The sequence below is a fragment of the Vulpes lagopus genome, chromosome 2 (genome assembly GCF_018345385.1).
Source record: "Vulpes lagopus strain Blue_001 chromosome 2, ASM1834538v1, whole genome shotgun sequence".
In the NCBI taxonomy this organism is placed as follows: Eukaryota; Metazoa; Chordata; class Mammalia; order Carnivora; family Canidae; genus Vulpes; species Vulpes lagopus.
Genome location: NC_054825.1, coordinates 462,664 through 487,000, shown reverse-complemented (window position 1 = coordinate 487,000; position 24,337 = coordinate 462,664). Strand labels below are relative to the sequence as shown.

The following is a 24,337-nucleotide window of genomic DNA, read 5'->3' as shown; positions in this document are numbered from 1 at the left end:
CGGGGAGCGGGGAGCGGGGAGCGGGAGCGGCCACCGCCCGGCGCCTCCCCCGTCCCCATGGTTACGGCGCCTGCTTCGCGGCCGGTCCCGTCCCTGGCTGGCGGCTGTCGCCCGCCCTCCAAGCAGGCGCAGAGGCGGCCGCGGTCCCGCCCGAGCCCCGGAGGCCGCCCGCGGAGCATCGCCTCGCATGTCTGCCGCCGCGGGCTCTGACTCATCCCCTGGGCTGCGGAGCCCGCGCCGGGCTGCGGTCCCGCAATCTGTTGATCGGCGGACTCGCCGGCGGCCGCCCCCCGCCATGGCAGCCCGGCCCCGGGCCCCGAGCCCCCGCCGCAGCCGCTCGCCTCCCCGGGGCGCGCCGCGGCCGCTCCGGCTGCTTCTGCCAAAATAGGTGAGAAGTTGAGCTGCGGCTCCGGCCGCGCGGCGGGTGGGCCTGGGCGGGGGCGGGGGGCGCGGGACGAGGGGGTGAGGGGTCCCGGACCCCAGCACCTGCCCCTGCGGCTCCCGGCCCTGGGTGCCTCCCTCCCCGGGCTGGGGCGGCTCCCCCCACATCGGATCCGCCACGGAGCCCCATGCAGACGCTGACAACTTTCGGGCTCCCGGGGGCGAGCGGCTGGGCCCCGGGGGCGTCTGGGGGGCCACCCCGGCCCCCGTGTGTGCCGGCCCCACGCAGCTGCCTGTCAGGAGGCGGATCCCGGGTCTGCTCTGCTCCTGATGGAACCTGACGGACATGTCGCGGGGCTCTGAGCCCTGCCTTCCCCCCCGCTGGAAAGGCTCCCGGGCGGGCGGCAGGGTCTGCTCTCACGTCCCGCCCCGGGTCCCCGGCAGCCGCCGCCGCTGCGTGCCCCGAGCCAGGGTGGGACAGCTGCGTGGGGCCAGCGGGGGCTGAGGCCAGGGGACCCTCCGCCCTGCCCTGACCGTGCCCTGTCTTCGCAGATGGGGACGGCCTCTTGACCCTCACCCGTCCCACGGTCGCCCCGAGGCACCTGGCCCGGGGCCCGACCCCACGGCCACTGTGTGGGACCTTGACCTTCGGGTTGGCCATGGAGGCCGGCGGGGAAGAAGGTGCCACATAAGCGGCTCGGCGGCGACCCCCCTCCGTCCAGCACTCACTTCGCAGGGCTCATGGTGAGTACGTGCCCCACCGGGCAGCGGGGCCCAGCAGCACCGAGGGCGGCCACCCCGTCGGTGGGGCCACCGCGCGGTCAGGTAGTGGCGTTCGGTCCCCGGTCCCCGGGGCTGCCTGCGGGCTGCTCTGATGTCGGCTCGCTCGGCGTCGATCATACTAATTAGTGGCAGGCGTGCCGCAATGTGGAGCCGTGGAGCCAGGGGAGGACACGCGGGCCTGCGTCCCTCCCCCAAGGCTCAGCCCCAGGACCCCCGGCTGGGGCCCCGCCCTCCGTCCCAGGCTGTCGTGCAGCCTTCCCACCGAGGCCCGCCCGCCCCTTCCCCTCGGAAAGTTGGCCAAACGGCGGGGAGACGTGGGTGAGCTTCAGCAGCGCATACGGCAAACACGGGGTGGGGGGGACGCTTCTCTCGCCAGGAAAGGGGGCACGGCCGCTGTCAGCAGCGAGCAGGGCCACGGGGGATTGTCGTGAAGGCTCGTGCAGCCTCCGTGTGGTCGCTGCCAGCTTGGACCCTGGGAGGCTGGGGGCCGAGTAAATAATGCATTGTGTGTGTGCGTGTGCGTGTGTGAGGGACGGCGACCGCGGAGGGCCCAGAGCGCGTGCAGGGAATGCCAATGGCCACGGGACACGTGGCCGGCAGTGGCCGTGGCGCGGACGCCAGCAATGAGTCAAATGCACACCCGATTGTCTGCTTCCTAAGGGGGGGGTCTGTCTGAGTCACTTGTTTCCTTCCTGTTCCGTTCGAGACGCGCAAACAAGGTCGGTGCTGGTTGCCAGGACTGAGCATCGCACGTCCACACCGCCGCCCCAAGCCTCGCCGGCCAGGAGGACGCCAGATGCCCTAGAGGCTGTGCATCAGGCTCGGCGGCTCCTCGGGAGACCACCAGCCTGGCCAGGCTCCCTAAGGGACAGCCTGTCGCCTGCGGTGCCTCACCCGATGCACCTGGGGCCTCTAGGTCAGCCTGGTTCTTGGCTTTTCGTCCTCAGGTTAGAGCCTTATTTGCAAAGTGGAGCCCGTTGTCGGCACACGGAGCGTGAGCCAGGAGGCCCGCAGGGGCCGGGGCAGGGGCGGGCCCGGCCAGAGCAGCTGCCCTGGCGCTTCTTCCTCTCTGACCCCGGCCCCCAAGCACATCCACCCTGCGTCCCATCCCCGGTGACGGCGTCCATGCACAGTGCTGCCCCGGTCCAGCCTCTTGACACCGGCCAGTCCAGGACAGTGGAGACGGGCGGGTTACACTTGCCCAGAGGGTTTGGAGTCTTAGCAATTTGTTTGGTTTTTATTCTCACCCAATAACATTTTCACTGGAGAGTCTCCAAAGACATGGGGAGACAGCCCCGCGTGGGGCAGCTCCGGTGCAAGCTTCACCCCTGGGGCCCAGGCAACACGGGGAGGACGCCCGGAGGCTGCGGCCAGCAGGGCGGCCCAACCTGCCCGGCCCACGCTGCCACACTCACCTGCGAGGCACCTGCCTCGGGCTGGCGGTCGGCTTCCCTGACGCCTGCGGTTGGCAATCAGCCTTCTGGCTCCTGGGTGACGCCACGTGGTCCCCTGGAGGCACCTGGGGGGCCCCACAGACGCTTGTGCCTCCCTCCTGGACGTGCGCCCCAGCTGCCCTCGGTGCTCCAGCAGGACCATGCACGCACACACACCCGACACTCCCCAGCCGGGCCTGCAGGACCAAGGCCTCCATCCCAGCTGTGAGCAAACAGAAGCGGACGTGCACTTGTGTGCGTGCACGTGAGCATGTATTGCCCGTGTGCACTTGTGTCTATGTGTGTGCATGTGTGTGCGTGTACGTGTGCACTTGTGTGTGCATGTCTGTGTGTGCACGTGTGCGTGTAGTACATGTGCACGTGTGCGTGTGCACTTGCGGTGTGTGCTTGTGTGAGCGTGTATGTGCATATGCACGTGTATGTGTGTGTGTGTGCACGGGCAGTTGTGTGTGTGCATGCGAGTGTGCATTCAGCAGCCCCGCTAGTGTCCAAATTCAAGCAGCGACCAAAATGCATGTTCCTTTGCACCTCGTGATCCTCCGTGAGCTTCACACTTCCTCCCCCACAGGAACACGTGACAGGCGCCAGAAGGGAGTAAGAAGTTGTCCAAAGTTGTGCACTTTCTCCCTGTTTCCTTTCAGCATGTGGGTCTGGTGGCCTGAGGAGCATGTGGTCACCACGTTCACGCTGCACAAGCTCTGCCTTCCGGCCACATCTCCCGAGGCCACGAGGTGTGCCGGGGACTCCCCTGGTCGCTGGGACGCCAAGCGGATCTCAGAGGACAAGATTCCCCACTTACCGATGCTGAGCCTCGGGGCCGAGACCTCCCTTGGGTGGCTTCTGTGTGACGTGGCCCTGGCCCAGCAGGTGCCGGCAGCAGCCCAGGACCCCGCAGAGCCCCACCTGCCCTGAACTCGGGCTGGCCTCCGTGTCGCCGGACTGTCCTTTGCCACATCCAGCAGGGGCTGGAAGGATAGAAAGCAAGGCCTGCCCTGGCTGTGCTCGGAGCACAGGATCCCAAGGACACAGCATGCTCAGGACACCCCTTTTCTGCACAAAAGCACCCCACATTTGAAAAGCCAACAGTGGAATTGAGACCCCTGAAAAGACCAGGGGTAGCTGCAGGGCGGAGACGCAGAAGCCTGGCTGGTGCCCACCACACTGCTGCGCAGGCAGAGCCGGGCAGGACCCAGCCTGGCCTGTGCACATACCACAGCTCGTCGAAGCTGCACCCTCATAACCTCCAGCCGGCCACACAAGGCGCCTGTGGCACGTGCAACCCCCTGCAAGCGCCTACAAACACCTGCAATCACCTGAAACCACTTGCAAGCACCTGCAGGCACCTGCAAACACCTGCAAACACCTGAAACCACCTGAAACCACCTGCAACCACCTACAAACACCTGCAAGCACCTGCAAACACCTGCAATCACCTGAAACCACCTGCAACCCCCTGCAAGCACCTATAAACACCTGCAATCACCTGAAACCACCTGCAAGCACCTGCAGCCACCTGCAAACACCTACAGTCCCCTGAAACCACCTGCAAGCACCCGCAAGCACCTATATACACCTGCAGGCACGTACAAGCACCCACACCCCACCCGCTCTCCCCTGTGCTACTCTTCATTCGGCCTCATATCTAAGGTTCTAAAAACTTTTGAGCTTACCTTCGTCCCAGAAATGTCCCCCCTACGCCCACCTGAGCATTACCCTGAGGCCGGCAGCCCAGCCAGCAGGCGAGCCTGTGCTATTTCCCACACTCCCCTCCCAGAGAAAAGTGTAACACGCTGTACAAATGTGATGTCCAATTAGGGTAATTTGTGCTCCAAATGAATAAATTACTTACCTTTTGCCTCTGCCTTTCCCCCGGGACGCTGCCGCGGGAGGCTGACAGATCGATGAGCCGCGATGATCGTTAAAAACACGAAGGACGCCGGAGACCAGTAACGGGATCCGTCTCAGTCGGTCCGGAGCGGAGGCGGAGGGGACGCCGGCACCGTCCGCGTCTCCCAGGCCGAGGCGGCCCCTTCCCCACCCCGCGGCCGGCACAGGCCCCGTCAGGATCGGACGACAGCACCTCCTTCCTCCCTCTTCTTGTCTCTCTCTCAACATCCGAGTCGACTGTTTGCAGAACATACCAAAAAGGATACATCCCCTCAAATAATAATAACACGTGCAAGGAAGGTAAAGCCTGAGAGGAGGGGGAGCACCAGCCAACCCGGCCGGGCTCTGAGCCTCCGGGCTCCGCGGGAGCACGGGCCCGTCCGAGGGAACACGGAGCCCGGATTTGGCAGGAGGCGCAGCGTCTTCCCCAGGCCGGGCCGCGGCAGGAGGGGATCTGCGGCCTGAGCCCGGCGTCTCCGTGCGAGCTCCGTGCGGGCCCGTCCGCACCCCACGAGGACCCTGTCCGTGGGACGCTAGTGAAGCAGGTCCTCCAGGAGGAGCTGGGACACGCGTGAACTTTAACATATAAAATACCTCCCTTTCGCATTACCTACTTGGAGCTTTAAATGTCACCTCAAAAATGTAGAAAAGGCACAGTCGGTCGGGAACTCGGAGGAGAAACCCAGGAGCCCCGATGGTTGAGGCTCCGTTTCTCATAAAGCAGATGTTGCTGCCGCAGAGCTCGGAGCCGGGAAGCTCCCCCCCCCGCCCCCCCGGCACCACCTCACTCAAAACCCGGCCCTGGGCTGAGGAGCCCCCAAGGCGGGTGCGTGGGGCCTGCGTGGGGCCAGGGGCCGTTCCCGGGAAGCGCTGCGTCTGGAGCATCGCCCAGAAGCATCATCCGGCGGCACGACCGGGGCCTGGTTTCCTCGGTGGGTGGGACGTGCTGAGCGTGATGTCTCCGATGCAGGCCTGGGCGCCACAGGGGGCATGGGGCGCAGGGCACGGGGCTGGGCATCGCTGCTCTGGGACGTGTGCTTGCTCCCTCGGCCCCCCGCCCCCGCCAGGACTCGGGGCTGCCACGCAGCAGGAGGGCGCGGGCCTTGGGCGAGCAGTGGCAGCGCCTGGCAAAGCCCCCAGAGGGCCGTGCCCACCCCTGGCCCGGACCCGAGGCGCCAGCTCCGCACTCAGGGAGCCCGTCCCAGCAGCCAGGGCGCCTCAGGTCAGGAGCGTCAGGGTGTTTAGACCCCGGGTTAGAAGCCACTGCTCTGTGGCAGGGACTACGACGCGGGCGAGGGCCTGGGCGTATCTGGGGCGTGCTGAGGCCTGTCGACGGCCTGCCAGGCTCCCTCCCGGTGGGCAGCGGGGAATTCCAGAAGGAACGGCCACGAGAAGACGATTCCGTATCAGGATCAGACCAGGAAAGCGTGCCCTCCTCGACTTTTGCAGCGATTTACAATTGGCAGGAGGCTGAAGGTGACAAGCGTCAGAACCCTCGTCCCCCCAGGGCCACAGGGAGGGTCCCTCACGCTCAGAAGTTGGGATGGAGTCGGGACGCAAGAGCGCTTCCAGCAGGCGGGGAGCCGAGGGGAGCGGCGAGCCCGGGAAGCCCACAAGCTGGCCGAGACCTCCCAGCCCCGCTCCGCATCTTCACTGGCACAGCGGTGCCCCGGGGACACACGTTCACGCCGCGGGACGGAGGCCCGGCAGGTGTGTGCCCCGGGGAGCAGCCTGCGCAGTGGCCAGGCGGCCCAGGCCGGCGGGCCCTCCACGTGGCCCTGCCACCGCGAGGCTGGCGTCCTTCGGCTGTCTTCCCTCCTGAGCTCATGACGCCCTGGCACTTGGGGTTTGGCGTCCTACGCGCGTCCGCACCTGCCCTCAGGCTTCCTGGCGCGCCGCCATCGTGCCGTCCCCGGTCTACCCAGTGACACGCGCTCCCGCCTCGGCTGCAGCTGGCCATGTGCTGGGTCAGGGATCCCACTTCTGGCTTCGAGAGTCAGTCGGTCCTCCCGCGCGGCCAGCTGGAAGGAGTCCCTTGGTGTCCAGGTCGCTCGGCACCTTCTCCCTGGTGACGGGACTCCATCTGCTGTTGCCAAGACCGCTGGGAGCTCTCCTCGGAAACGTCCCCCGGCAGAGCCAGATCGGGGTGCAGAGGCCACGGCTGGACACCAGGGTGGCCCTTGCGGTCCCTGGAAATCCCCGACAGCCTGGGGCCTCGTCTTCGCTGCCCCGGCAAGATGTGGTCCACCAGGAAAGCTCTGGGACGCGGCACTGTCCCGGCCGGGGCGAGCCCAAGCCCTGCGAGGGCCAGTTTCTCTCCTTTTCCCGCGTGACTCAGGCCGGGCACCCTCCTGGAGGAGCACCAGCTGCTTCCTGCCGCCCTCACTGCCCCGGGAGGGGCCCATCGCGCACCCAGGTCCCGCGTCAGCCTGGGGTGGGTGCACCCGCCTCGGGCACGGCTGGCGAGGCTGCAGACCACCCCTCCCCCGCCAGCCACCAGCCTGTTGTCACAGCTGGACGGCTCAGCACGCTCTCATGGGGCCCCGGGCGACCCTCTAGGGGCACCAGCGTCCACCTGCCTCCCCCAGCGGGGCACATCCGGGCCGTGGGAGCAGAGCGGGCAGCTCAGAGCAGGAGCCCAGAGGCCAAGAAAGGGTCTCACGCTCTGACCCTCTGACCTGCAAAGTGGGAGCAGGAGCAGACCCCCGTCGAGTGTGCGCATCTGCCGCGGGGGCCATGACCGGCTCGGGCAGGGAGGGCATGGCCATAACCGGCCCCCAACCCCCAGCCCCTCGAGCCCGCTAAGACGCGACCCGCCCCTCAGTCCTAGAGCCTGGAAGTCCAAGGTCCAGGAGTCACAGGTCTCCCCCGAGGCCACCCCGCCGGTCGTGTACACAGCCGCCTTCTCGCCGTGGCCTCCGACGGCCTTCCCGCCGGCAGGTCCTGGGCGCGTCTCCCTCTGCTAAGGACGCGGGTCCTATGGAACCAGGCCTCGCCCTATGACCCCCCGTGACCTTAGTCGCCCCCCTGAAAGCCCGTGGAGTGCGAGGGCTCCAGCCCCTGAGCCGTAGGGCCCCGTTTCTGTCCACAGCCCGGCTTCCCTGTCCCGCGGCAGTTACGGCACACGACGGGCTGGAACACTGCTCCGTGTGGGTCAGAGGTCGGAGGTCAGAGGTGCACGAGGCCAGGCTCCCGACTCCCAGCCTCCCTGCCTCCTGTCTCTGCCCCTCCGGAGCCCGCGGCAGAGGAGGCTCTGCACCCTTGGGGCCCGCTCAGCGCACAGAATCAGCAGGTTGGGAGCGGGGTGCCCGGCGCGGTGTGCACGGCCGCCCGCACCCCCCTGAGCTTGGTTGGTGCCTCTTCTATCGGCGGCATCTTGGGAACCCGGGCCTGGGGCCCGGAACCCCAGGGTGGCCTGTGCTGACCCCGCAAGAGCTCACCTCACCCCCTCGCAGACAAAGAGACAAAATGCCCTCGGTTCACACGCCAGCCGGGCCCTCGCCCCTCAGCCTTCCGTCCCCGTGGGGAGACGTGCCCCCCGACCCTGGGTCGGCGCGCTCCGGAGGGCCCAGCCACACGGCCCCGTCACGGCGCCGCCCTTTCCCCACCGGCCAGAGTCGGCTCCAGGGGCTGGTGTGATCCCGGGGAGCACAATCTCCTGGTGCCGGGGCGGGTGGGATCCGGGGCACCTGCCGTGTGCTGCTGCCTCTCTGCTGCCCGCGCCCTCACCCAGGTGGGCCCCGAGGGAGCGGGGCACCCATCACAGATCTCCACCCAACTCAGCAGACACCTCTGACGGCCTGCAGGGGCGAGGCCGGACCTGGGGGCAGCCTGGCGGCTCTGCCGGGCGCCTCGTTCCCTGGCCACTTGGCCCACACGGCCTGTCTGTGTTCTTTCCAGGATTTGAAGACTGTCCTCTCCCTGCCCCAGTACCCAGGGGAGTTCCTGCACCCCGTGGTGTACGCCTGCACCGCTGTCATGCTGCTGTGCCTCCTCGCCTCTGTCATCACCTACATCGTGCACCAGAAGTAAGGCCCCGCTTTGCCTCGGCATCGCGTGCGTTTCCCCGCACATGCAAGCCCACCCTCACATAACAGGAGGTCCCGGAAGGTGCTTCAGATTCGCCTGCCTAGCACCAGGGGTGGCCCGCTGCAGCCGAGGGTGGCCAAGCGCTCCAGGACAGCCATGCCCTTCAGACTAGGCCTCCACCAGGGTCTTCTCACAGTGGCCTCCGTGTTCTTACCAAATCTGGTGACCTACGTCTTCCTCCAACGGCGCAGGGTCAGCTCAAGAGCCCACACACTTGGGAAGTTACCGTAGCTGCCAGAACTCTCCCCACCTTGGCATTGCACCCTTTAGCCCGGGGGGAGGGGGTCTAGTTGCTTTCCTTCTGAGCTGGTTTCCTGCCACCTCTGCCTGCAGGGAGGATGACCTGGGAAATGTGACGAGTCTCGGACAGGGTCAGGGCCAAGCTCATAATCAGTCAGGAGCAAAGCCCAGACTGTGGCCATAACCACAGTGATGAGAAGAGGCTTGGGTGTGTCCAAGGTCAGGGTCATGGGGAGAGGCTTGGGCATGTCCGAGGTCATGGTTATGGGGAGAGGCTTGGGCATGTCCAAGGTCAGGGTCATGGGAACAGGCTTGGGCATGTCCGAGGTCATGGTTATGGGGAGAGGCTTGGGTGTGTCCGAGGTCAGAGTCATGGGGAGAGGCTTGGGCGTGTCCAAGGTCATGGTCATGGGAACAGGCTTGGCCGTGTCCAAGGTCATGGTTATGGGGAGAGGCTTGGGCATGTCTAAGGTCATGGTCATGGTCAGAGTCTTGGGCATGTCCAAGGTTAGGGTCATGGGAACAGGCTTGGGCATGTCCAAGGTCATGATTATGGGGAGAGGCTTGGGTGTGTCCGAGATCAGAGTCATGGGGAGAGGCTTGGGCGTGTCCAAGGTCATGGTCATGGGAACAGGCTTGGGCGTGTCCAAGGTCATGGTCTTGGTCAGAGTCTTGGGCATGTCCGAGGTCAGGGTCATGGACATGTCAGGCTGGGACATGTCCCAGGCCATGAAGACACTGTGGCCATCGTCAGAGTTCTAGGCATCGGCTGAACAATCTCTGTGGTGGCCACAGCCTGGGTGAGGCCTGGTCACAGCGATGGCCGGGGCAAGTGTGGCTATCGGGGTCTTGCTAACATTCAGTCAGGACAGGCCTCTCCACAAAGAGGGAAGACGTCCGTCTGGGGAACGAGGAGGTGAGGCCGGGGGGTCCCTCCCACCGTCTGTCTCTGTGACCAGACTAGTCAGTCTCGGGGCTCAATGTCAGCATCTGGCCAATGAGTAGCTTGGAGACTTCTCAAACCCCTTCCCGTCTGAGCGCTCCAGACAGACGTAACACAGAACGACCCACCGGCCACTCACTGTGTCCTCCCTCCGCCTGGCCCTTGGGGTGTGCTCCCCCGACCCCCGGTCACCCCGAGAGGCCTTCAGCTCCGCCCCGTGTGGACGGAGCACGGCATCTGGGGAGGAGGGCTGACTTGCACGCGGGTCCTGATGGGAAACCTCCATTTCCCGCAGCGCCATCCGGATCAGCCGGAGAGGACGGCACACGCTCCTGAATTTCTGCTTCCACGCGGCGCTGACCTTCACGGTGTTTGCCGGCGGCGTGAACCGCACCAAGTACCCGATCCTGTGCCAGGCGGTGAGTGCTGTCCGTGTCCTCATTTCGCTACAGATTTGAAGCGTTTGTCCACCCTGCTACCAAGGGGGCATCTGTGCCAACGGTCTTGCTCATGTAAGGACCCTGCGGCGTTGTCCAGACGCGTCCCCGGGGAGGGCTCGGCGCCCCCGCGCCTGAACCACAGCCTCTCCACACGAGGCCCCCGGCCTCGCTCACCTTTGGCTCACGTCGGCTTGCGGGGGCCTATGGTGACACGCTCACTGGACGTCCGCCGTCCGGCCAATGTGTCGGTCCCAGGAACAGGGCCAGAGCTGTCCCCCCCGGAGGTGGGGGCAGCAGGGGCACGAGAAGGGCTCACCTGCTCCCGCAACCGCGGCCACGTAAGGCTCTGGTCAGGGCCGAGCTGCCCACCCCCCTTGCAGAACTCGGGAAGGTTCTGCTCCGCTCTTCGGCGCATCCGGCCTTGAGAACAAGTCACCAAGGGGTCTTCGTACCCCCTGTGGCCTCACCTGGCTTTTCTCTCCAAGGGGAGCAGACCCATTGGTTCCAACAGGGCGCAGGAGAGGCCCTTCCCCAGCGGGCAGCCGCTTCCCTGTGCTGCTCACCGTGGCCCCGGGCACAGGACGAGTGACCCCAAACCCGGGGTGCTCTGTGCGCTCCCCCCTCCAGCTCCCACCCCACCTCCTGCTCGGGCCCCAGATCAGCCCAGGGGGGCAGAGACCTCTAGGTGGACAGTGGCCTCTACATAGACAGTGACCTCCAGGTGGACAGTGGCCTCTAATGTGGACAGTGACCTCCAGGTGGACAGTGACCTCCATGTGGACAGCAGCCTCTAGGTGTACAGTGACCTCCAGGTGGACAGTGACCTCCATGTGGACAGTGGCCTCTAGGTGGACAGTGGCCTCTAATGTGGACAGTGACCTCCAGGTGGACAGTGACCTCCATGTGGACAGCGGCCTCTAGGTGTACAGTGACCTCTATGTGGACAGTGACCTCCATGTGGACAGTAACCTCTAGGATGGACAGTGACCTCTATGTGGACAGTGACCTCCAGGGTGGACAGTGACCTCTAGGTGGACAGTAACCTCTAGGATGGACAGTGACCTCTATGTGGACAGTGACCTCCATGTGGACAGTGACCTCTAGGTGGACAGTGACCTCCATGTGGACAGTGACCTCTAGGTGGACAGTGACCTCTAGGATGGACAGTGACCTCTAGGTGGACAGTGACCTACAGGGCTGACAGTGACCTCCAGAGTGGACAGTGACCTCCATGTGGACAGTGACCTCTAGGTGGACAGTAACCTCTAGGATGGACAGTGACCTCTATGTGGACAGTGATCTCCAGGGTGGACAGTGACCTATAGGTGGACAGTAACCTCTAGGATGGACAGTGACCTCTATGTGGACAGTGACCTCCATGTGGACAGTAACCTCTAGGATGGACAGTGACCTCTATGTGGACAGTGACCTCCAGGGTGGACAGTGACCTCTAGGTGGACAGTAACCTCTAGGATGGACAGTGACCTCTATGTGGACAGTGACCTCCATGTGGACAGTGACCTCTACATGGACAACGGCCTCTAGGTGGAAAGTGGCCTCTATGTGGACAGTGACCTCCAGGTGGACAGTGACCTCCATGTGGACAGTGGCCTCTAGGTGGACAGTGGCCTCCATGTGGACAGTGGCCTCTAGGTGGACAGTGACCTCTAGGATGGACAGTGACCTCCATGTGGACAGTGACCTCCAGAGTGAAGAGTGACCTCTAGATGGACAGTGGCCTCTAGGTGGACAGTGACCTCTAGGATGGACATGACCTCTAGGTGGACAGTGGCCTCCAGGGTGGACAGTGACCTCCACATGGACAGTGACCTCCAGAGTGGACAGTGGCCTCTAGGTGGACAGTGACCTCCATGTGGACAGTGACCTCTAGATGGACAGTGGCCTCTAGGTGGACAGTGACCTCTAGGATGGACGTGACCTCTAGGTGGACAGTGACCTCCAGGGTGGACAGTGACCGCCAGAGTGGACAGTGACCTCTATGTGGACAGTGGCCTCTAGGAGGACCGTCTCCTCCAGCACCCAGGCAGGAGCCGGAGTGGGGCTGCCCCGGGGACCGAAGAGCATCTTAGCGAGGACCCGCGTCTTCGGTCTGTCAGCGGGTGCACCTTCCTGGGCCGCAGCAGGGATGGCGAGCTGGTCCCCCCCAGCCGTCGTTCTGGGAAGTCAACACTGGCTGAGGGCTGCAGGGGCTGCTGGGACCTACTCACCCGACAGCCGGGGGCGCTGGTGCCGCCCTTGGTGGGGTCCGCGCAACAAGACGACCTGGCCCTGGCACAGGTGGCAGGCGACGCCCCGGGGGACGCTGCTCCGCAGGGGTGCCTGGGAAAGAACAGGAGTGAGGGCCGGCTCCGAGCCCTGGCGCCTGCGGCCCGCAGGCCTGCCCGACACCCCCGGCCGGCCACCTCCTGGGCCCCGCGCTTGGGCCGCAGCGAGGAGCCCCCAGCGCGCAGGTGGAAGCATGCCCAGGGGCGGCCGCACATCTGGGGCGCCTGGGCACGGGCGTGGGAACGGCCGGCCCGTGAGCGCCTGCTGAGGGGCAAGCCGTGAGCTCGACCGCGTGTTCAGGTCACACTCGGCCACACGAGCGCGCCCCGAGCTGGGCCCCTGGCGGTGAGGAAGCGCCGCTCTGGGCCCCGCGGCTCTCGGCCCCCGGGGCTCACTCCCCCCGAACACCCGGGAGCCTTGCCCGCGCTCCAGCCGGGGTGGCGAGCCCCGGAGGCCAGGGTCCTCCTCCACGTGGGGCCCGGCGCCTACGGGCAGACAGTCTGGGGTCGGCCCGGGCCCGGCCGGGTCCCGAGAGGCCAGGGCAGGAGAGTGAGGTTGGCGTGAGAAACGGCCGCTTCACGGAGGAGACAGTCCTCCCGCGGGAGGCCGCCCTGGCCTCCACCCCCCGTCCACGAGGCAGCAGGGCCCGGGCTCCCTCGCGCGCTCATTTGCAAACGTGCATCGGGACCGGACCCGCCCTGGGGAGCAAAGTCCCTGGAGCTCTGCGGTGCCGCCCAGCTCTGCAGCGGGGACGAGGGACAGAGGGCCCCGTGGGCCCCGTGGGCCCCGTGTGCGGGCGGGAGGACAGAGCTGGGGCCCAGCGAGCCGGTGGGAGGAGCCCGCAGAGCCGTCGGGGGTACCTTCTGCCCGGGACTCCTCTGCCATTTCTGGAACGCGGCCGCGTGCCCCGAGACGCCAACAGTCGGTCGCTGCTCCGGAGGCTACGCCCGGCCCGCCCGGCAGCAGGCGGCTGGGAGGCGGCTTTCCCGGCCGTGGGGCCGCCTTTGGGCCGTGCAGGTGCGGGCGAGGCCAGCGCTGGAGCCTGGGCTGGGCCAAGCGGGTGCCCTCCCCATTTGGGGCTTGTCCACTCCCCTGAGGGCCGAGGGACAATGGCAGAGGAGGGAGGGATCCCGTCCCAGCCTGTGCGGCCGGGGACATCAGTCTCCGTCCCTGGACGCAGCTCTCCCCGGCCACCAGCCTGCCCACTGTGGATTCCACACGTCGCAGCCTGCATGTCTCCACGAGCTCACGTGTCCTCCCCAGGCCGCAGCCAGGCCCCCGCCGCACAAGGGACAGCTTGCCACCACCCTGGCGCCTGGACGTGGGCCGCCCTGGACCACCTCCCTGCCGGGTGCGGCTCAGACCCCGACCGTGAGACGATGAACAGCACGTGGCCCGAAGCTCTGCTCGGCCGGGAACATGCGGTTGCTGCAGCCACCAGGGGACCAGGCGTGTCATTAAAGTCCTAAGTGACATCCCGAGCACAAACGCGAGCGGCCAGTGGTCCCACATGATGATGTGCGTCTGTGTCGGCAGCGGCCCGGGACGGAAGGCAGGGCGGGTCCCTGTGACCTCTCCAAGCGTCCAGAGGCGGCGTCGCGCCTTGGCACCCTCCTGCAAACCAAACGAGCAAGTGAGCCCGAGGACGAGGCTCGGGGCAGCCGGACAGCGGCAGGGCCAGCCCTGATCCCCCGAGGACCGTGAGTGTCCGTGGTCACCCGGGACGACGCCGCACAGCTGCCCCCGGACAGAGACACCCTGCGTCCCTCAGCTGAGGGCTGGGCGGACGTGGCCCTTTCTCCCTCCGGCTCAGGTGCGGAGGGCGCTGGCCCCCGGTCCCGGGGCGGGTGCAGCCTGCGGGAGGCCCGGGTGCCCCTCGAGGCCGCCGGCTGAGGGCAGGCGGGACTTGGCGCAGGGAGCGCACCTGGAACCGCACACCGCACCCACCCCGGTCTCAATGACGATTCTAGAGCTTTCTTTTTTATTTTTTAATATTTTAATTATTTATTCATGAGAGTCACTGAGAGAGGCAGAGACACAGGCAAGGGAGAAGCAGGCTCCATGCAGGGAGCCCCATGTGGGACTCGATCCCGGGACTCCGGGACCCTTGGCCAAAGGCAGGCGCTAAACCGCTGAGCCACCCAGGGATCCCCGATTCTAGAGCTTTCTAAGAAGTGAACGTGGACCCTGGATTTGGCAACGTCAGCTCATTCAGAGAATCTCGGCATTCCTTAGACCCGCGGGCCCTGTGCAGTCACAGCCACGATCGACTCGTCGTCGTGAGATGTCCGGCTGTGGCTTCACAGGTGACCTTGTTTTCCGGAGGCAGGTGGAGACGAGGGAGGGGGTGCACGATAGCTAACGAGGCGAGGGAGGCCAGGGCACGTGCGGGGCAGCTGCGGACGGCGTGGCGTGGGGAGTGGGCTTCAGCGCCTGCCACACCCGCGCCGGCCCCCGGAGAGCCCGCTGCGGGACCCCGCTCCACCACGTGGCCCCTGTGTGGCCCCGAGCCCACAGGACGCCCTCCCTGGAGCCCTCCGGGCCCACGTCTGGGACACGCCGACTGCACACACAGGGCACGCAGGCCCGAAGGGCGGGCGCCGAGTGCACGCTGCCAAGGGCACACACGTGGCCAGCCTCACGCGAACCCCCCGGGGGATCGTGCGGATGGGTCCGTGTGCGCCAAGCCCCGGCTCCCCGCGGGACAGCAGAGCCAGGCCGGGTGCCCGCGCGCCTCCCTGTGACGCGGGACCCCATGTGCCCTCCTCCCGGTCGCCGGTGGCTGTCCTGAGGATGCAGGGGGAGCGGGAGGGTCAGACCCAGGGGACCGCACGGGCTCCAAGGCCGCAGCTGACCAGCCTCTCCCTTGCAGGTGGGCATCCTCCTGCACTACTCCACGCTGGCCACCATGCTGTGGATCGGGGTGACCGCCAGGAACATCTACAAGCAGGTGACCAAGAAGGCCCCGCCGTGCCCGGGCGCAGACCACCCACCGTACCCCAGGCAGCCCCTGCTCAGGTAGCCAAGCGCGCGTGCCCGGCCTCCCGCACCCCCCGGGCGCCCGCAGCCGCCAGCTCTGGGCTCCCCTCCGGGGCCTCAGCAAACGGGCTCCAGGGAAACGGGTCAAGGGCAGCCCAGTGTGCACAGGTGGCCAGGGTGGGGTGGGTGCTAGGGCCGGGGGCCGGGGACGGGACGTGGGGGTGCTGGGCCGCAGCCGAGTCAGCGGGGCCGGGGGCCAGTGTGCCCACCAGGGGCTGTGGAGACAGCTCGGGGGACACATCACTGCTCCGGGCCTGCCCACGGCTCACACGTGGACCTCAGCGAGCTCAGGCACCGGCTCCTCAGCTGGGAGAAACTGAGGCGGCCCAGGCACCAGCCCCAGGGTGACCACGGGGCCTGGGCCTCCCGAGGCTGGGGGGCAGTTATTGGTCAAGCTGGGAGGGTGCCGGGAGGGCAGGTGGTCGCCGTGAGGGGCAGCTGACGCTGCTATCGGGTTGTGGCCTGGGCCCTGGGTCACGGACACCCAGCCCCCTGGACAGAGCTGGTCCAGGACCAAACTCCAAGGGGCATCTGGGAAAACACCTCCGTGCACCTGCCGGCGGAGGACGCGCCGACCCCCGGGGTTTCCCGACGCTGCAGCCCGCGGGCCCGGCGCCTCACGTTCCAGGGCCCCGGAGCCTCTGCTGCCCACTCAGCCCAGGGAGGCAGGGGTTCCCTGCTGGGGCGCCCCCATTCCTGGGTGTAAGAGTCCGTCTCAAAATGATTGTCCTGGTCTCTACTTGATGAAAGAACACGATGGCAGCCTCAGAACATTCTGGCACCTTTCTGTCCGATGGCATCACATGCACAAAATGAACCAGGCTCCCAGGTGCTTCTGGGAGCAGAGGCCCCAGGGCTCGGGGGACAAGTGCCCTGTGGGTCGGGGGCTCAGGGGGCCCTGGACCAGCAGGGGTGGGCTCGGGGACCGTGTAATACATCGGCCACGTTAGACCCTCACTGTGCCGTCTGGAAACCACTGTCACCTGTCCCTGTCCCCCGTGTCCCCTTCTTAGTACAAACAGCCTGACCCTGGGGGGCAGGGGGGACACGGGCTCTGGGCTGGGCTGCGGGCCTGCCCCCTTCACCGCCTTCTCCGCCCAGGCCCTGCCCGGGGCTGCTGGTGGGGCCCCACCGCTGGCGCCTGCCTTCCTCCCTGAGCCCCGCTCCTCGTGTGCCCTCCCGCTGCAGGCCCCGTCCAGCCGGAGGCGTCCTTACCAGCGATGCCCCCCCGGCGGCCCCCGGCACCCCCGGCCCCCTTCCCAGCAGGGCCCATCAGCAGGAATGTCCCTCCCGAGCCTTCCGGGGAGGGGGGAGCCCCTGCTCGGGCTGCTGGGCCCCCGCCAAGGCCGAGAGAGCGGCCAGAGGCCCCGCAGAGCCTCGGGGGGCAGAGCAGGGGACACGGTCGGCGGCGGGCGGGGGCTCCGTCTCACTTCTGACGACAGATAAAAGGAAAGTGGTCGTGGGTTAGGACCCGGTGTGTGCCCCCGAGCACGCGGCTTTTGGAGAGACAAGGGCCCAGTCGTCTAACCGCTGACCTTGGCCCCGCTGCCAGGTGGCCCCAGGACTGTGGCCCACGGGTCTGCCGAGGGCCCCACTGTCCCTGTGGCCGTGCTGGGGTCTGCACGCCCCCTCCGCGCAGCTTTGGGGGAACCAAACCCGTTTAGATGGTTCACGGCCACTGCAGCCGCGTGACCTGGAATGTGGAGCAACCGGGGCGTCCTTGCCGGGCGGACGGCCTGCCGGTCTGGGAGCCCGCGTCCCTGTGTGGGGCCGGCCTTCAGGCGGGCGGCTCAAGGGGCACAGGGGGTGCAGGGTCTCGCGTCGCAAGGCTGATCTGTCTATCCCGCGTCCCTTCCCTCCTGCGTGGATAGTAGGATCCGTTCCTCCATTTCTGGGAAAACAGCCCCTGGAATTTCGGTGGCGCCAGCCTGGGCCCCACAGAGCCCGTAGGGGTCACGGACGCGCCCACGCCCACAGCATCCAATGCTCCCAGCCCCCAGCGTGCGTCCTGTGCCACCCGGGCTGGGCTCCCTGCCCACGGACCGTTTTCACGCGACTTTACCGGGATCGTCTCCTTCATCGTCTCTTTGGGTCGAGCGTCGCTCACGGGTCAAAACACAACCGAGTCGCGTGCACAGGCCTTGTGTCTGGAAGATCTGCTGCGCTTGCTAGCGAGCTCGGGGAGCTGCCCGTGGGTCCCTAGGATCTTGCGTCCACGGTCCTGTCATCGGCCACGGGACACCTGTCCAGTGAGGACGCGTGTCTTCCCGCCTGGTGGCTCAGGCCGGGCCTTGGGACCATACGAGCCCCTCCCTCCCTCCCTCCCTCTCGCTCTCGCTCCGGGTCGGTGCGGCCAGCAGCTGACCACCTCTGCGGGCGGCTCTAAAGGACCCGCGTGGGGTTCATCCACGTCCCGGGTGGCTTTCCTGTCCTCTGGCCTGACGACCTCTGCCCCCGTTGGCCCCGGTCCCCGCGGCCCGGCTGCCATGCGCTCACTCGTCTTCCCTCCCGTCCCTCCCGTGCGGCGCTGGCCCAGTCCCCTGAGGTCCCAGGGGCGATGCTCCCTCCCATGTGGGCTCCCTGGGCGCCGGGTCCCCCGTGGGCTGTGCTGACGCGGACACGCAAGGGCCTTCCTCTCTCTTTCCCCTGAAGCCTGGGCGCGGGGGCCCCGGGCGTCTCCCGTGGACCCGAGCTGCCGCCTCTGCCTCCCGTCCAGGACGAGGGGGCCCTCGGGCTCCGCTTCACCACCTGTTTTCTGGTTTTACCTCTTTTCTCCCTTCTCCTCCTCCTTTCTTGTCCTGTTTCCTTCTTTTGAATTATTTTAATATTTTTCTACATTTCGTTTTATCTCTTAGCCCTTTGCCTATTAGTTTTCGGTGTTGCCTTGGGGATCAAAGTCCACGGACTCTTCCCGTATCTTTGGAGTGAGAGTCACGCTGGTCCGTGCAAGTGTGCGCAGGAGCCCCCGCGGGGCCGGCCCCCGCCGTCCACGCGCCCACACGCCCTGGCAGCTCCGCTCCGCAGCGTGGCGCTTCTTTACACAACCGCATACGTGTGTTTTAAGGAAGAGAAGGCAAAGTGTTCCGTTTGTCCCGAGGTCTGGCGTCCGGGTGCCCCGTTCCCCCGGTTTCAGTCTGGTGCAGTAGCCCTTCAGCCTGAAGGTCGCAGCGCAGCGTTTCCCGAAGGCCAGCTGGTGACACATGCGCTCAGTTTTATTTTTGTCAGAAAGCGTCTGTATTTTTCCTGTTCTGAAGGACACGTTGTCTGCATATAGAATTCGGGGAGGCACAGAGTCCCCGGGGTCCCTGGGCTCCCACCTGCAGGCCTGGGACCCGTGTCATCCCCTCGCGGGGGACAAAGAGCCGTGGTGCCCGCCGGGAGCGTGGGGCATCATCCGTCAGCTGCCCCTCGCCCACGACCCTCACCGTGGGGCCCGGAGCTCTGGTTCCTCCAGGACCCGGCCTGGGGGGGCCCTAGAATGCCTCCAGGGGGAGCTGCTGGCTCAGGCCCTGCTGCCAAGGTCGGCCAGGCCCAGAGTGGGGCCAACTCCCCTCTACACGGGTCACTGTCCTGGGGCAGGGTCAGAGGTCAGATGCGCCCCAAGCAGCGGAGAGGCGGGGCTGCCAGGCAGGGCCCTGGGTGTGAGGGGAGGAGAAGGGAGGGGGAGGGCGAGGGGGAGAGGAGGGCTGGGCAGAGGCCCCTCTGGGGAGTTACGGGGGAGAGGATGTTGGGGGGGCGTGCAGGGTGGGGGTTTGCAGGGCGCTGGGCTGGGGGGAACAGAGTTACCTGGCCGGTGGCAGGAGTTGCAGGGGGGATTACATGGCAGGGCAGGGTTTGCCAGGCGTGGGGGGCGGGAAGCGGGGGGTTGCGGGGGGGGGGGGGGCGCGGTTATGTGGCAGGGTGAGTGGTTGCAGGGGGGATGCAGGGCGGGGGTTGGGGGTGGGACAGGGGGTGTGCAGGACTGGGGGGCGAGGACGGGGGAGTTGCGGGCGGGGTTTGTGGGGGGTGGTTGCAGGGTCGGGGGAATGCCGGGTGTGGGTTGCGGAGCAGGCAGGGTACAGGGTGAGGGGCTACGTGGGGGGGGGGCAGGGGGGGCAGGGCGGGTGGAAGTTGCGGGCCGAGGTTGCAGGGGATCCGGGGGAGGAGATGGTGATGCAGGGCCGGGGTTGCAGGGGGGAAATGCGGGGACAGGGTGTTTACAGAGTGGGGTTTGCGGGGCAGGGGCGGGGTGTGCGGGGGCCGGGGGTCGCAGGGTGGGTGGGGGTGGCAGTGATGCAGGGCTGGGGGGTGTGGGGCGAGGGAGGTGGAGGTTGCGGGGTGGGGTTGGCGGGGTGGGGGCGCAGGGCCAGGGGTGCAGGGCCGGGGGTGCAGGGTGGGGTCCAGCACAGGCCCCCGTTGCCCACAGAGGGCTGGACGGGGGCTGGGGCGGCTCCGCAGGCACCCAGCGGCCCTCCGCCCCCCAGGTTTTACCTCGTCAGCGGAGGGGTGCCCTTCATCATCTGCGGGGTCACGGCTGCCACGAACATCAGGAACTACGGGACGGAGAGCGAGGACGTGCCCTAGTGAGTCCCCCGGCGCCCGCGGCCCCTCCCCACCCAGCGCGGCTCCTCTGCAGCCGCCGAGGGTGCACACCCAGCGCCCAGCGCCCAGCGCCCCTTGCCCTCAGCTGATCTCTGCTCCCCGGGCTCCAGCGCCGGGCACAGGCCCGCGGCCCCTGAGGTGGGAGGGAGGGGTGAGGGCCCCGCCAGCAGCGGGAGGTGTGTCTGCCCCCCATGCCCCCTCCTCATGCCCCCCCTCCCGCCACCCCCCCGCAGCTGCTGGATGGCCTGGGAGCCCAGCCTGGGCGCCTTCTACGGGCCGGCGGCCTTCATCGCCCTGGTCACCTGCGTCTACTTCCTGGGCACCTACGTGCAGCTGCGGCGCCACCCGGAGCGCAGGTACGAGCTCCGGGCACGCGCGGAGGAGCAGCAGCGGCTGGCAGTGCCCGAGGCCCGCCACAGCCCCGGCGCCCGGCCCGGCTCGCTGCCCGCCTGCGACGCCCTGGCCGCCTCCCTGCTGCAGAACGAGCACTCGCTGAAGGCCCAGCTGCGGGCCGCCGCCTTCACGCTGTTCCTGTTCGCGGCCACCTGGGCCTTCGGGGCGCTGGCCGTGTCCCAGGGCCACTTCCTGGACATGGTCTTCAGCTGCCTGTATGGCGCCTTCTGCGTGACGCTGGGGCTCTTCGTGCTCATCCACCACTGCGCCAAGCGGGACGACGTGTGGCACTGCTGGTGGTCCTGCTGCCCCTCCCGCGGGGACGCCCACGGCGCCAAGCTCGGGGCCTGCCCCGCGCTCGACACCAACGGGGACGCCCTGGGGCACGCGGCCTGCCTGCAGGACTCGCCGTGTCCGGGGAAGCCGCGGGGCTTCGGCCCCCCGCCCACCGGCCACTGCAAGATGACCAACCTGCAGGCCGCCCAGAGCCACGTCAACTGCCTGTCGCCAGCCACGCCGTGCTGCGCCAAGATGCACTGCGAGCAGCTGATGGAGGACGCGGCCCACGTCCACGTGCACGAGGAGGACGCCTTCGGGCACGACGCGCACCTGCACAGGTGCCTCCAGGCCAGAACTGAGCCTCCCTACTTCGGCCGGCACCGGGCAGCCGCGGCGGAGGAGTACGCCTACCACATCCCGTCCAGCCCCGACGGCAGCCCCCGCAGCTCGCGCTCGGACAGCCCCCCCAGCTCGCTCGAGGGCCCCGTGGGGGCGCACGCGCTGGCCTGCTGCGCCCAGGCCGACCCCTTCCCCTTGGTCAGCCAGCCCGAGGGCAGCGACGCGGGCTCGGTGCTGTACGGCTGCGCCCTGCGGCCGGGCCGGGAGTCGGCCCACGGCCCGCCGCACTTCGAGATGCTCCGCAGAACACAGTCCCTGCCCTTCGGCGGCCCCGGCCAGAACGGGCTGCTCAAGGGCGACTTGTGTGAGGTCCTGTCCTTCAGCGCCAACGGCATGGGCAACATCCGGACGGGGCCGTGGAAGAACGAGACCACCGTGTAGCTGCCCCGCCCCCGCCCCACACACGCGCCGGGCAGAGCCGGCCCCCAGGGGAGGCCAGCGGGGCCGCTTCTCCGAGTGGCTGGCGCCCCTGACCTGCGCTGCGACGGACCCAGCGGGAACGCGCTTCGGGCCACGCCTGCTTCCGCTAACCCTGAGGCCGGACGGGCCGTCCGCATCCCGGTCACTCCTGGCCTGTGGCACCCAGTCCCCGGGGCAGCCCAGGAACCGAGCAGGGAAACACCCGCGGCGCCCGGCGCCTGCCCCGCCAGCCCGGCCGCGACAGGAGGTGCCACCCGGTTTCTCCAGCGTCTAGTGAGTGTGTCATTAGGTCTGGTTCCAAGGCACGGGCAGCCTGCTGGTCGGCACAGGTGCCCGGGACCTGGGCAGTCACCGCTGGCCCCTCGCCGGCCCGTGTCAGAGTCAGGGGCCCCCATCGCCGCCTCTGCCTGCAGCGGCCGCCCTGGGGGCGTCACGGATGCTGGGGCTTGTGACTGTGATGCGGGTGCACGTGCGACCGGGCTCCGGGGCGCTGGCTGGGGTCTTTGAGGGGCCGCGTGCCTTCGGAAATGCCCAAAAGCCCTTCAGATTCGCCTGTCGCGCCAGCCTCTGTCGGGACCGTACCCCACCCCACGAGGTCACTAGGGCTGGGAAGAGGGGGGCTGGCATTTCCAGGAACACCCGGGCACGACGCCCCGACTCAGGACGGGTGTCAGGACAGTGAATGAAGCGAGGCTCATCCCGCGGGCAGGGCCATGGATGGAGGCCCGACCTCCCGGGGAACACGTGTGCAGGACTGTGCACAGCCAACCCCTCCCTCCCCCCAGGCCCACGCACACGTGCAGACACGCGTGCACACACCACACACATGTGTGCGTGGCACACTGATGCACAGGTGCATCGTGTGTGTCCACACCTGCACACGTGCGTGCGCATACACACACTCAGCACTCCGTGCGCACGCACAGCCCGTGTCCCCAGACATCGGAGCGCCCGTGTCATTGCCCCGCACGGACGTCGTCTCTGTGGCCACGCTCTGGGCGGGGGCTCCACCAGGCGCAGGCCCGTCCTACCGCATGCCTAGGGGACAGGGGTGTGTCGGGGTCCGAGGGCCACCGCTCAGCATCTGAGCACGAGGAGCCTCGCTTCCCGGGATTCCCGTAGACCTGACGACGTCCCACGCGCGCCGCGAGCCCCGCGCATCCTCACAGGCCACCCGGACAGGCCGCCAGATGACCGCCCGGCAGTGTCCGCCTGTCCGGCTGGGCCGCCTGCTTCCGTAGCCGAGAGGACCCAGAGAGCCGACGCTGTGCTGTGTACACGCTGTAGATGCACACCTGTCAGACAAAATACAGTATTTTGCACTGTTTGCCCTTGTGAGGCTGGTTAATGGCATCACGTGCGTCTGTCGTCCTCGGTGGGGGCTCCTGCTTCTGCACGCGGGGACCGGGCGGGGCCGGCGCCCAGGGAGGCTGCTCCACCCCGACCCTCCGGGCCCCTGGGAGGCGGCCGCAGTCCTCCCTGCCCCAGCGGCCCGGCCGAGCGGAGCGCACCTCCCCAACTCAAACCAAAGAAATTCAACATTAAACATTAAATCTCGTGTTTCGATATCGGTTCAGCCTCCTGAGTCCACTTGGGGCGGTGTTGTGACCTGCTCCGTCTGCCTGGCACCTCGTCAGGGCACCCAGGCCTCAGCGCACGACACGGGGCGTGTTCCAGGAGGATGCGGGACGGAGGTCAGGGACGGGACCAGGGTCTCCGGTCTCACGGTGTGTCCCCTCCTTCCCCTGTCTACACGTGTGTGTGTGTGTGTGTACACGTGTGGGTGCTGAGAGCTGCGCGTGTGCCGCCCTCTGAGAGCGTGTGAGGTGCATGGTGGGCCGGAGTAGCTGCCCGGGGGAGGGACGCCACGCTGACCCCATCAGCCGAAGGCCCTGGAAGCCCAACAGGCCTGAACAGCGTCCCTCCGGCGCTTGGAGCCAAGGACGCAGACGGTCAGTGCTGGGCGCCGCCTCGGTGTCCGCCCCGCTCCCCGGGCCGTCCGCAGCAGCCGCGCACCTGCCTGCGCCCAGGATGCTCACCTGGAGGCTCCGCCCCCGCGGGCACGGCCGACTGGATGAAGGCTACCCCGCGGCCCCTGACTCCTCCGAGAAGCCTCCGGAGCCCCCTCCGAATGAGGGACCCCAGGGCCTTCGCGCTACGGGGAGCCCCTCCAGGTCCCTGGGGAAGGGGAAGGATCCGGGCTCAGGGCCAGCAGCGTCCCCCCCATCACCCCACGGCCCCCCTGCCTGCCTGGGGCTCTACATGATGGTCACAGTAGCCCTGAGCCCCCAGGAGCCCCGTGAGCGCCAGCTGTCTGGGGGCCGGAGCCCAGGAGAGCCTCTGGGGTGCACCTCGTGGCACAGGTCACACCTCCAAAGGCAGCTGTGCGGGCGCTCCCACGAGGTGCCAGGCTGTGTGCGGGGCTGGGGTGGCAGCCTGCCCTCGCACTCAGGGCCCTGGGTGGACACAGAGCCGCACGCAGAGCCGGGGCTGTCGCCAGGCTGCCCCCCTTCCCTGTGACCCCCGGGGTCTCTGAGGGGGGGTTACCGCCGGGCTCAGGCTGTGTGTGTCCTCCCTTGGAGCTCGGCCGCAGCCTCCCGGGGACTGCCGACCCCCCACCCGCTCGAGCCGGGGCCTCCCTCTCACCTTGTCCCCGGGGGTGTCTACGACCCAGGGGTTCCAGTAGAAGCTGGTATTACGTGATTTATTATCACACAGGCACC

The 24,337-nt window shown here is 67.6% G+C and overlaps 1 protein-coding gene across 3 annotated transcripts; it reads left to right on the top strand.

The window, feature by feature from the left end:
* Positions 1-287: 287 nt before the first annotated feature.
* ADGRA1 (adhesion G protein-coupled receptor A1) lies at positions 288-22,941 on the top strand. Of its 3 annotated transcripts, XM_041739317.1 has the most exons (7): positions 288-388; positions 934-1,125; positions 8,406-8,533; positions 10,073-10,196; positions 15,376-15,521; positions 20,006-20,104; positions 20,357-22,941. In XM_041739317.1, the coding sequence occupies exons 2-7, from the start codon at positions 1,123-1,125 to the stop codon at positions 21,573-21,575; spliced, it is 1,719 nt and encodes a 572-aa protein (XP_041595251.1). In that variant the 5' UTR covers positions 288-388; positions 934-1,122; the 3' UTR covers positions 21,576-22,941. The 3 variants fall into 3 exon arrangements, with proteins under 3 accessions (XP_041595251.1, XP_041595257.1, XP_041595263.1); XM_041739323.1 differs by lacking the exons at positions 288-388; positions 934-1,125 and adding an exon at positions 6,599-6,939; XM_041739329.1 differs by lacking the exons at positions 288-388; positions 934-1,125; positions 8,406-8,533; positions 10,073-10,196 and adding an exon at positions 14,737-14,809.
* Positions 22,942-24,337: the final 1,396 nt, after the last annotated feature.

What these genes read in the sequence shown, in the direction of transcription:
- ADGRA1 (XM_041739317.1), top strand. An exon ending in ACCTACATCGTGCACCAGAA is followed by an intron (nt 8,534 to 10,072) that starts GTAAGGCCCCGC and finishes CATTTCCCGCAG; the next exon opens with CGCCATCCGGATCAGCCGGA. An exon ending in CCCAGGCAGCCCCTGCTCAG is followed by an intron (nt 15,522 to 20,005) that starts GTAGCCAAGCGC and finishes TCCGCCCCCCAG; the next exon opens with GTTTTACCTCGTCAGCGGAG.